This window comes from Pezoporus flaviventris, unplaced genomic scaffold (genome assembly GCF_033815535.1).
Source record: "Pezoporus flaviventris isolate CSIRO_AGI_PZ_B2104156 unplaced genomic scaffold, CSIRO_AGI_Pfla_v1 ptg000025l, whole genome shotgun sequence".
Lineage (NCBI taxonomy): Eukaryota > Metazoa > Chordata > Aves > Psittaciformes > Psittacidae > Pezoporus > Pezoporus flaviventris.
In genome coordinates this window covers 11,663,119-11,675,195 of record NW_026892573.1, presented here as the reverse complement: position 1 = coordinate 11,675,195, position 12,077 = coordinate 11,663,119, and the positions used below count along the sequence as shown (strand labels likewise).

The window sequence follows — 12,077 nt, the reverse complement described above, 5'->3', positions numbered from 1 at the left end:
TCAATTAGGAATTGCAGTGACACTTACACTGCAGTATCCATCAGTAAACAAGCTTCAACCTGAAGAAATTCCTTCACAGCATCTCAGAGGTCTCAAGAAAAATGTTTTTTTTACTGTTGTTTGGTACTGGTACTGCTACACAGGCTTTATATCCAAACAGCTGGGTGGTTGCATGAGACACATTTCTCTTAATGTCATATACTGTCATCCACCTGCCTTACAACAGGATGGCCTTGCATTTTCGTTCCATGTACCATCTGCTGTGCCCAAGGAGGCACTGGAGGATTACTGACTATATTTTTGTCTGCATGTGTGATTCTATGAACTTGTATTTTATTTGGAAAAGCTTCCAGCAGCTTGGTCAGTACCTTTGTAGTGTCTCTCTGACTCAAAGTTAATTTCTGGCAGATTTTTTAGTATCAGTCTCTTACTGGCAAATCTCCTTTGTTCATTTAATCTTGTTGCTAATTGTATAAGCTCACTTGCTTATTTTCACAGCATTACCTACCATCTTATGAAGTCTTTCAGCAGTGCATGATCAAATTCAAATTCAAATTTAGGTAAATACCATATTCTCCAAAGGAGAGGAAGGTAAATTTGAGTCTTCAGAAGAAATTCAGCCTCTTTGTCTCCATCTTGTATTGACTGATTTGTTTTAAGTCATTCTTTTTAATGATGCTTTTGGGTCACATAGATCAACAGATAAATTTTTTCTAAAGGAGAGCCAATATGCAGACTTTTAAAGTTTAGGAAGACACCAGTATTGGTGAAATAAAAATTAATACTGATGCATGCTGTTCTGCCAAGGTGTGATCAAGGTGTTGAGTAACATTTGAGGTAATTTTCCTTGTTAGAAAAGATATCCCATGCTTTGATTTTTATTTTAAACCAGTCTGCATTGCTTGGATTTTGCTAATGGGTCCTTACCACTCTATTTATTTTCTGTTCTGGTTTCGTTTCCCTAGAAGGCTATCAGTCATCATGGTATGCTGGGAAGACAGTATCACTGTACAGTTGCATAAATTATTTTGGAGGAACATCTAAAACCAGCTGAGATTCTTGGGTGCTTTCCCAGTCAGCAAGAGTGCTGTCACATCTGATAGTGTTCCATCAGGATTAGGAAATAAAGGGTCCTTCTGACATCAACTATTGCATGTTAGAATGGCCTTCAATGCAAAGAGCTTGTAAAAAAGCATGATTGCATTGCTGTATTGTGTGCTCTCTATTTCTGCTGCTTCTTTTAAGATTTTGAAGATTCATAGTCTCTATGAGCATGGAAAAATAGATTTCAGTTGCTAACGTCATTATGACATCTGCACTCACTGATGCACTCTCATATAAATTCATTATGTTTCTCTGCAAATTAAAATAAAATTTATCCTCGATAGTTGAACTCCCTGGCAATGACACACAAACAACCTTTATTGAAAACAACATGAGAGAACTAAAACTGATTTACGCCCAACAGCCAGTTCTACACATGACAATAAATTTTTAATCTCAATTTGGAACAAATCCTGAAGTTTTTCAACTTTTTTACAGAAGCAAAAATTCACCAAAGTTATTTTTTGAAAGATCAACCTGGGTTTGTAGTCCTAATGAAGTCTGCACTTCAGCTAGGAAGCTGACTTCCAAAGCCTCAAGAACTTGTGGGTATTGGAAAGAATTTACTAATAAAGCTCCTGGAAAGCCAGAACCTCCCCCCAGCCCCATGATAGAGTGCATGTGAGCTACAAGTCCAGTGGCAGTGGAGAATGCTTCAAAACATAAATATATGCTAGAAAGCCTAAAAGTTCTCACATCCCCAGGCTGTTTCCTGGCTTCACTGTTGCATGGCACTCTACTGCCAGGGCCTGAGATCTGGGAAACTGCAGGATAGAGAGCTATGAGGCAGCCCGAATGACACCACTGCTTTTACAGCTGTGCCTGTATTTCTGTAAATTTTCTGTTGAAAGATATTTCTCAAAATATTTCCTTTACAATAAATAGGCATTTTGTAATGAAGCACTAAAAAGAGAATGTCTCTACCAGAAATACAGAACTGGAAGCAGAGTGCTTCTACTGCATGTTGCCCTTGTTTTGATAACACTGAACTGATAACTGTCCAAATACATCTGTATTAAACAGAAGCAAATTCATATATACACTGTAGACAGGACCCTTGGCAGTCAGAAGAAAAGACATGATTCTCTATTGTGTATACAGAGTATTGAATATATTCATGACCTTATTTGCCAAGTAAAGAGGATACATGTATTTTCTTTCTTCCCTGGAAATCCAATTTACAAATAAATTTTTAGTTACGCTCTTTTGTAATGAGATCCCATACGAAATATTTCCTTAAAAGATACAACTTTTAAGTAAGAAGAAGCAGCGTCTTCTGTTCTAACAATTTCATTTTGTTAGCCATTGAAAAATATGTGCAGCAAAATGTTTTTTGTGTTGCCATTTATCTCCTGCTGTCTTATTCAGCATATCTGAGCTGTAATTTAGTCACTTAAGAAACGTGTAGGTTTGACATCTAAGAAATGTGGATTTTCTGCTGTTAAGTGATACGTAAGTCCCTTCATTGTTTTTTCTTCTCTTCCTAATAAATAGAGGTCCATTAACAAAATGATTGAGTACACTTTTTGCCAAGTCTTTGTAGCTTCCTTTCTTATTCCAATGGTGCTTAATTAGCATCTAGCCCTTTACAAAAATCACTCATGTTTTCTTGCAATCCTTTTCTGAAATTATTCAAGAAATAGCAGCCTTGGAAGAGAGGTATTCAGAAGTGAGACTGCTGGCACCAACTCATTTCTTTCATTTGTGACATGCAACTGGGTCCTTTCCCACAAGAATTCCTTTGCTCGCTTGTGAACACTCTTAATTACACAGATTGTTGGTCTCTGTATAACAGAACCTCTGAAATAAATACATAATTTTCTTCTTAAATCTCTCCCTGGTTTGCCAATATGTCTGTCCTGACAAGCATGGCCCCTGGCTATTCTGTTAAGTTCTTAATCAATGTTTGAAATACTGAAGTGTCCCCTTGGAAAAAAAAATCCATCTTTTTATGACTTTTTTTTTTTATATATAACTTTTACATCACCCTATTACCACCTGACACATTTCAACTGTTTCTGTTGTGGTCCATACTCATGACTTAGTAACTGTCTACTTCAGCTGCCATAGTTCTCTGTTTCTAGATAATTCCTATCCAGGGATATATGATTACCATCACTTGTGCTAGCCTGATGACTTACTGCAATTTTGTTTCAAAGTGCCTCTCCATTTTCAAACTCCAAAGTTTTGTTTCAACCTGTTTTCTCTGGCCCTCTAGCCAGCTATTTTCTCGTGTCCCTATTCTGCTTCCAAGGTCTTCACCTCTTTCTTGCCCTCTTTTCTGACTCAAGCATATTTCATCATGTTTACAGCTCTGGGTTTTTCTCCCAAAGGTAAACACTGCATTCTGCTGCTTATCAATCAGTCTCAGTGTTATATTCTTCTTGCCCCTGGTTTTTGTCCTGGTTGTGTAGACATAAGCCTTCCTGACCACCTTTCCCCTCCTGGCCACCTTCTTAGGTATTCTTTGAAAGCTTGAAAGCAGCTATGATTATACTAATATCCTTTTCTTCAGGCGCACAGGAAAACACCATATTGTATATGAACAGTGTGTATGTCAATTGAACCCCCTGGGTGATATAGGGAATTTTTACTATTCTCAGTTACAAGATTATTGAAAGAAGTACTTAACAGCAATCCCACTGCATCAAAAGGAATTGAGATGAGTGGGAACAAAACCACATTTTATAATATGGTTATAGTGCCCACTGTTTTACTCAGAAGTCTATTTCTCAGTATTTAACTGATTTCTGCTATTTTTTGTTTCTTTTTTTGTTTATTATTTTCAAATTGCAGTATATTATATGTGTGTTTGAGTTTGTATTTGTTGAAATTTTAATGCTTTTAAATTCTACCTGCCACAGCTTTTAAAATAAGTGGAGAAAAATTATATACATGATTTTTGTAAGTAATTTCTTCTAGTGGAAAGGGATTAGTTTTAAAGGTTTGTGAAAAAAAAGAAATAAAAAAATTGCATCTTCAGTCAGGTAATAAATTTAGACAAGCTTCTTCCCCCTCCCTGTTTTTTTTATCCTGTTTAGCATTTTCCACTTTTTTACTCTGTGATGTACAAGCCCTCACTGGTTAATTATGTATATATTTAGCTACTGCATGTGTTGGGCTTATTATTGTCATCTAATTAGATGTAACTCGAACTACTTGCTTCTAGAAAAATCATTAAAAATTCTTTCCTAATGACCTAGAGATGACAAAATGTCTGTAAAGTGTGAAGAAGCAGACAAGCACAGGAACATCGCTCTTAAAGAGTGTTAATCCAGATGCTGCAATCATCTAATTAAACAATATTTTGCTGTCATTAACATTTTCACCAAGGAATTGCAGTTATAATTTCTTTGTCAGCTGTCTCTAGCTCACTTTACCTTCAAAACTAAAATGCCATATAAAAACATTAAATTGGATGGTTTAATTAAAAAGTTGTTTGTTTTCTTTTCTTTCCTTTTTTTTTTTTTTTTTTTTAATGAAGAAACATACCAAGTGTTTCTGAGGTCTCATTTACTATGCCTCAGTTTTATTGTTCAGGTAGATTAGTGTCACAGGCTTGCAATATTTAATATTCAGTCTTTAATATTAATCTTTGTAAGCCTACTTTGAGGAAAATCGGAAGCTTCTGAAAAGGTATAGAGACTACCAATAGTGGTGTAGATTTATGTTTAATGTTTATTTCCCTAAATAAAGAACCAGATAATTCTTGTTGGAAGCAGCAGACAATTGATGAGATGGCTAAATATATTCATTGTCTGACTTTACTCTGAAAATAATCATTGTGAAGCCAGAACTGATTGAGTAAGCATTCCTAATAAAGTTAAACCGCTAATATTTATGCATGTTTAGAATTAGGCATTTGTAATCCCATTATAGGCCTAGATCACTGTCCTCCACCCAGATAAGCATAGATGTGCGGTCTTATCATGTAGGTTTGGTCTCCTTTCACTATTTAAATTACAAATCATCTTCTCAAGTCATTTTTATTTGTTGGTATTAAGGAAATAGTTGAATTGAGAAAAAAAATCACTAAATTTATAAGTAAACAAATTAATAGCTATTCTTAGTAGTAAATCTCTTAATAAGTAAAACATGGTCCATAAATATTGAAGTAGGAGAGAAGTACATACTTTGTTTATTTTTTCACAAGACTATGGTTATATTTACCAAATACATAATCATAAAGGCTCCATTGTTTCTGACTTATCCTACCTAAGCTGCATGAAATTGTTTTTCAGTGTGGGGTGAAAAAATGCACACAAGAGTTACAGCAGTGTCCTGACATGGAGCTAATTCCACATGATATTTGTTCATATGTCGATACTGTAAGTTACCTATCAAAACCATACAGCAAGAAAGAACTAACATACAGCAGTGAGGTTCAGGATTGCTTCTTTATTGTGCTAGTCACATATTTATGATGTTCCTAAATGGAACAGGAACAGAAAGTCAAAATCCTGTTCACTGAATATTGAAATTAAGGGAATATAAAAATTAAATAAAATCTCAGTTTTGAAGTAAGAGGTCATCTTGGATAACCCCAAATTTCCTTTCAAAATTCTGCGAAAGGATGTTCTCACCTCTCCAAATATTTCTATAAATTCTTTTCAACTGAAGGTCTTTATACTGTGAACTGTGTCCCATGAAACTTCTGATTCTGAGGAATCATTATTTTACTTATGCTTTGTAGAAGATTACAGTCATCTCAGTCGTTCTCTTTCCGAATCTCAAATTTCCTTTAGTCTGCTTTCTATAGAAATGCAAATGTCTTTCTTTTGCGCAAGCTTTTAAATACTTTTCAGTTAACTTAATTGAGGATTCTGATGGTAAGAAAAATGTTAATTATATAAAGGTATAGTTTTATAAAGGCCATATTTTATAGAACCTTAAATTTACAATCTCAAGAAATTTTGCATTTCATATATAATAAATCCCTTGCTAAAGAGGAGAAAAATATTCTGATTTGGTGGATGTGGAAAATGAGGCAGACTTGTCTCGGAGTTCAGAGTTGTTCAGAGTTGTTGAGATATGTAGAGCTCCCCCCAAAAAAGCTGAAGCAATTAATATTCTGCCGGAGAGCACCTTTCCTTTTCCTCCCTTACATGGATTATGGTGTATTTCTTGATTTAATTGTTTGATACATTCTCATTCTGTCCAGGAGTGTTTTTGCATTTGTCCATTGTCAATATTTAAGAAGTGGTTTTGTTTCTATCCATCTTTATCTGCGTGTCACAAAAAAGCATTGGTAGTGCTTTTTTTTAATAAAGTTGCTTTTGCACTTCTATTTTTTTTATATTCTTGTGAACATCTATGTGTTCATAAAGTAAAAAATGAGGACACACAGTTGTTAACAATATGTACTTTTCCTGTTTCCAATGAAACTATGTACAAATAGCAACTTGCTTCTTGTTCATCAACTTCTATGGAAAAGATAAGGTGTTTGTAAAGCAGTGGAAGTTTCACATTTCAGTAAAGCAGAGTTGATTTTTGTGGAGAATTGCAAATACAACTCAGAACAAGGAAGCCTGTGTTTTCCTGTGCTGGGTTTTATACCCCAGGAATCTGTCCAGAATCTGGAAGGAAGCAGTTAGTGAGACAGGGCTGTAAATCTGCCGCAGGACTGGGAATTGTTAACCTGGGTTATTTCAGTCTGCTAATTGTATTATATAAATACATACACACATATATTTATGACCCAATTTTGTTTTTAAGAGTCATGCTGCATATTATGTGGTTCCTATTAAATCAATAGGGTTGATGGTTCTGTACTAAGCAACCTCATTTGTCTCATCACTGAAATGTTAGATACTACTAAATGCCAGCTAATACAGAAATAACAGCCTTTCCCCAAACACTTTTCCTTGTGATGAATTCATAATTTCCAGTTCAGCTGCAGATTGTTCTTTTGGAACTATAAGGATGGCTTTTGCACATTTGAGTTCCTGAGATAGTAGCAATGTTTCTTTCATTATGTTTGGAAAGAGTGGCCTGGGGCAGTCTGCTCTGTCTTCTATGGGGCTGAAAATGTTTTTTAATTTTCAAAGTGTTTATGAAATATTCTTAAAGCAAATACGACTTCCTCCACTTTAATTCCACTATTGCAGTGAAATCTCACCACTTCTTCAATGAAGAAAAACTTTGGGGAATAATGAATTAGTATGGTCTATCTAGGACAGACGTAGATTTGCAAATCTCAGATGTCCCTTGCTGTTTGTAGTCTCATTTAATCTTTGCCAGCTAATGATACTGAATACAGTTGCTAGGGAAATAATAGTCTAGTGGTTTTATATTTCAACATTCAGGCTATGAAAACATGTTCATGGAAATAAAAAGAAAGGGTTTATTGGCATGCAATGCATTTTAGTTTATCTTGAAAGGTAAGGTGCTCCTTACATTATGCTGATTTCTGTGTTGACTTCTGATTCAAGATAAGTGCATCTAAATGGCTACTTTTGTCTAGAAGATTTAGACCTGATTCTGTGAAGTGGTGGCAACTGAGAACATCTGAGGCAACAAAAGTAACTGCTAGATTGCTTTTCAGCTGGAGAAGTGGACACTATTTCCTAATTCTTAAAATATTTTCTTTCTTCATAGGACGAACGTACAATGATCTGAACCAATACCCTGTATTTCCATGGGTTTTAACAAACTATGAATCTGAAGAGCTAGACCTGACCCTTCCAGGCAACTTCAGAGATCTTTCAAAGGTATGCTTCAAACCTGTTAAAGACAGTCAGACAGACCTCTTAGGAAGAGATTTTGTTTTATATTTGCAGCCTAGCTAAGTTAGGTCTTTATCTTAAAGTCAGAAACGTCTGAAATAGACTTTTCTATTTTAGAATCATTTTATACTGAATATCTATATTATCCTACTTCCTTGTACCTGACTGATCTGGTTCCAACAGATCTGCAACTCCTCCATACCTTCTGACTTACAGATCATGAGTGCATTAGACGATTTTATTTCACTAATTGTCTCCCTTAGTTTATGAAAGCTAATCCTTTGGGAATAAAAAGTTTGGACTTCTACAATGACTGGATAAGTAATATAATAGCAGCACCTCCTTTTGGTTTAATAATTATTTCATAAAGAAGTATTTTGTATGTTAGACCCTGAAGCGTTTGGTCCCTGTCATTATTTGCAAGTGTTGTCCTCCCCCTGGGCTTGGGCATTTAGTGCTTTGTAATGATGCAGTTCCTAGTATCTGTTTCTCTAATAGCACCAGACTGCCATCTATACCCAGCTCTGGTATTCTGAGTGTGTCAAAAGACTGGGGAGAAGGTGTGTCCTGGCCAAGCATAGTAGAAGCATATAGAGGGGCTCTACTTTTGGCCAGCTGGAATAAAGGCAAAAAACAGGGCTTGAAACTGTGTTGTGGGAAGTCTCTTTCCTGTTTCCAATCAACTAAGAAAGTGTTTGTATTTCGTTACTAGTCAAAATAGATAGCCTTGCAATATCCCCAGCGTGAGGTTTCTGTTGTTTGTGCATGACAGCTTTCTTGCATCCTTGAAGTGGTTACTCAGCCAGGAGGGAGAAGTTGCTCATACAAGTTGAGTGAGGCTCAAACTGCAGGAGACTGTCACTCGCTGTGAGGCTGGAGGCGAGAAGATGACCCCCAAAACAAACCCTGTTCTGCAGCCCTGTGCTGCAGCCCCTGCTTTCCCTTCTGGGAGGTCAGGGATAGAGTTTCTGGAGCTTCTGCCTTTAAGTCTGCTTTTGTTTCCTCCCCATCCTGCAAGCACATATCATAGGCAGCAATGGAGGGATCCCACTCTGTTTATGTCACAGTGCCATATCTCTGCTGGAAAGAGTGTGCTTTCAGTACCTCCATATGTATTGTAACAGTTCCTGGAAGCCTGCTTTTGTGAGGCTTCTAAAATAATTTAAGTAGAATTTGACTGCATAATAGCAGAAGGACGCACTGAAGTTTCCTCTCCCTTTTTTCTTAGCTAAATAAATAATAAAAATAGACATTAAAATGCATTCACAGCATGCCTCAGCTGTAAACAAATTGGTTGAGAATTGTACCTAGGTTATGTAGAACTCCTGAACTTTTATAATATTATAGGTATGTTTCACAAATGTGTTTTTCAGTTCCATAACACCATCGTAGTTTGTGCTAGGAGCAATGAAAGAAGAGGCACAGACATCAGTTAAATAAAGACCAGTGATCATCTTTCACTGGCTTGTTGCCTAGCATGTGTAAAGATATTTCTGGTTTAAAATTGTTTATAGCGATAAACCTTTCATTAAGATACTTACACTTAACAAAATCTCTCAAAATCCCTTTCTAATATTAATAGCACTGCATGTGGTGAAGCGCAACAAGATCAGACAGTGTCTCAGGAGTTCTTCATTAGGTACTTAGTTTTGGTTGAATCCAAATTTTTATGACAGCCTATCAAAGTTTGTAATTACTACAGGAAGTAGTGTGATAGTTGCATAGATAGGTTTTCGTCATGAATAAGTAAAGACTCATTATGGAATTAGTGCTTGCATAGCTTAAGTATCACTGTGCTCCTAGTAGTTAGTGCTCTTCTTCGAAAGGAAATGTAAAATCAAGTCCCTGGTTATTTATATTTCTTCAAGAATACATGCAATGTGCACAGCAGTATTTTGCCTGAGGACCTTTTCTTACCCAATTTGATAAATGCATTCTCTTATTCAAAAGCTACCAGCGATTTCCTCTGGAAAAGCTAGGATTTTGACCACTAAAAAAAGCCTACGCAGAGCTAGTTAAGAATGGTCTTTCCTTTCTGCCAATATCTTGGCTGCATTTGTCCCATGGATATGTGAGAAAACACATATGCAATCTGTAAAGTGTTGTGGGTTCCCTCAGGATAAACGGGATGTAATTGCAAATTTTTCCCACTGTTTATTATAATAACATCTGATAGATTTCATTTCACAATGGTTTTAAAACTAAAAATAGATTAATGATTTTTTTTTGTAAAAGGCAGTGGCCAGTTAATATGAAATGCCTTACTTTGTGTACTTGGGCTGTTACGCATTACTTGCATCCTGTTTCAATTTGGGCATTATCAGTAAAACTCTTCAAAATCAGAATGTATCTGAAGTATTTCTTTGGCAATACTGTCTTCATTTTCAATATTGTCCTGTATCTGTAAGTCCCTTCTTTCCTTGTTAGAGAGGTAAATCCTGAGTAGCCTTTTGCTTAAAAGCAGGAGTTAGTGATTTATTGTTCACATTATTGAACAGGGGTGTGCTATCAAGCCGCAGACAGACCTCTGGGGCAGGCACACACAGTATCCTTTCCATGAGGAGCCATTTCCTTTCTGTCAGATTTTACCCTGCAATGGAAAAATGTTCCTGCAGATTAGATGGCAGATCAGAACCTCCAGCTAAGCTGTTGATGGATAAAATCTCCTTTGTCAGTTCCTGACCTTCTGTCTTCCGGCAAGTTTGCCCCTCTTAAGTTTCACAAAGCCTCTGTCTTTAATATTGAGCAATTAATAACCCTCAAATTATTTAGAATTTTAACAGTATTATGTATGTGGTAAAAACCCACAAAATCAATGAAATTAAAAGAGAAACCACCTATCATACTTTGTTTTGTTGGTTTAAAATAGTTTTGGTAGTTAAATGCAGATGCGAAATCTAACTTAAAAAATAACTTTGTGTATTACTACACAAAGTTCATGCAAATATCCAGTGTCAATTATGATAATTTTGAAATTTTTTAATCTTTGATTCCTAGTCTTTCTATATAAGTTATGATACACCATGTTTGTGATATCACAATCCCTAAGTGAACATACACAACAAATGCAATACATATGTTTTGTGGAAATGAAATTTGATGTGTTTGGCTTGCTTATGATGTCAGTGACAGAGTAAAACATAAGCCTTTTGCATTTAGCTCAAACTTAAATATTTACATTTCTGCAGAGCGTTCTTGAACATGTAACTTGTCCTTTCCTTCCATTCCATTCTATTCTGTTTTTATGTAGTGCTCCTTATTGTGGTACTGTTACATCCAGATGTTGTTTGTTTTCTCAGAACAATTATATTTAAATATTAGTCTGAAGATTCCTCTGCTCATTTTCTTTGAAGTGTTTGGAAATATCAAGGCTTTTTTTTTTTCTTTTGTATACAGTTTGAGATTTAAAACCAGGGCCCGTGGGCATGGAAGGTGCTGTAGCAGTAGGATATATTGGACCTCTCATTTGATTAGACAGTGTGGGCTCAAGTTTTATTCATTACATATACGAGGTTAAAGGTTACATTTATTGTTTGACACAATGAAAAGCTAATGAAAGAGGCTGTCATAGATACATAGATTATCTTTTCACTATTAAACCACCAGGTGATCTGCTTTTTTTCTTCTTTATTGAGATTTCCTTTGGAAGAATACCTCTGGTATTAAACAGTAGTGCATGAAAAGTATGTGCAGCCTTTACTGTACATTGACGTTTTGGGGATTTCACCATACTTACAACATGATATGGGGTTTTGTGCAAAATTGTATGACTTTTACTCCTAAATTATACTGAATGCATGGTTTTGACATGCTGCATTCTCCCTACTCATTAAAGTGTAAATGGGAATTCCTCCTCATTTACTTCCAGTCATACATCCTGTTAAATAAAATTATTTCTTCACCAGGGAAAGTAATACTAATATTGACATGTGTATGAAACATCACACGCCCATTCATTGAGTGGAAAAAATTATATTTTGTTAATATGGAAGGTATTTGACTGATGGGTGGTGATAAGCATAACCACGTTTCCTTATTACTATGCCATTTCAAGAAAAGGAAGTGATAAAGCCCCAAGGCTTCTAAATGTAATAATGCAAATGAACGCATCGAAGTGTGACTATTTCAAGGCAAACCATAATTAATACTTCCAAAAATGTGTATGCTGTGAAATGGAGTTTATAGGGTTATCAAGAGCCACTCTCACTGAAAAAATGAAATCAGTTTCTGTAACTTAAACTTATGTCT

General features: G+C 35.7%; 1 protein-coding gene across 8 annotated transcripts in view; it reads left to right on the top strand.

The window, feature by feature from the left end:
* NBEA (neurobeachin) overlaps nucleotides 1-12,077 on the top strand; it is a 506,232-nt gene that overhangs the window by 411,410 nt on the left and 82,745 nt on the right. For all 8 annotated transcript variants that reach the window (XM_061457520.1, XM_061457513.1, XM_061457519.1 and 5 more), the window contains one exon: nucleotides 7,702-7,814. In XM_061457520.1, the coding sequence (XP_061313504.1) occupies nucleotides 7,702-7,814 (113 nt within the window). The remainder of the gene's footprint in view (nucleotides 1-7,701; nucleotides 7,815-12,077) is intronic.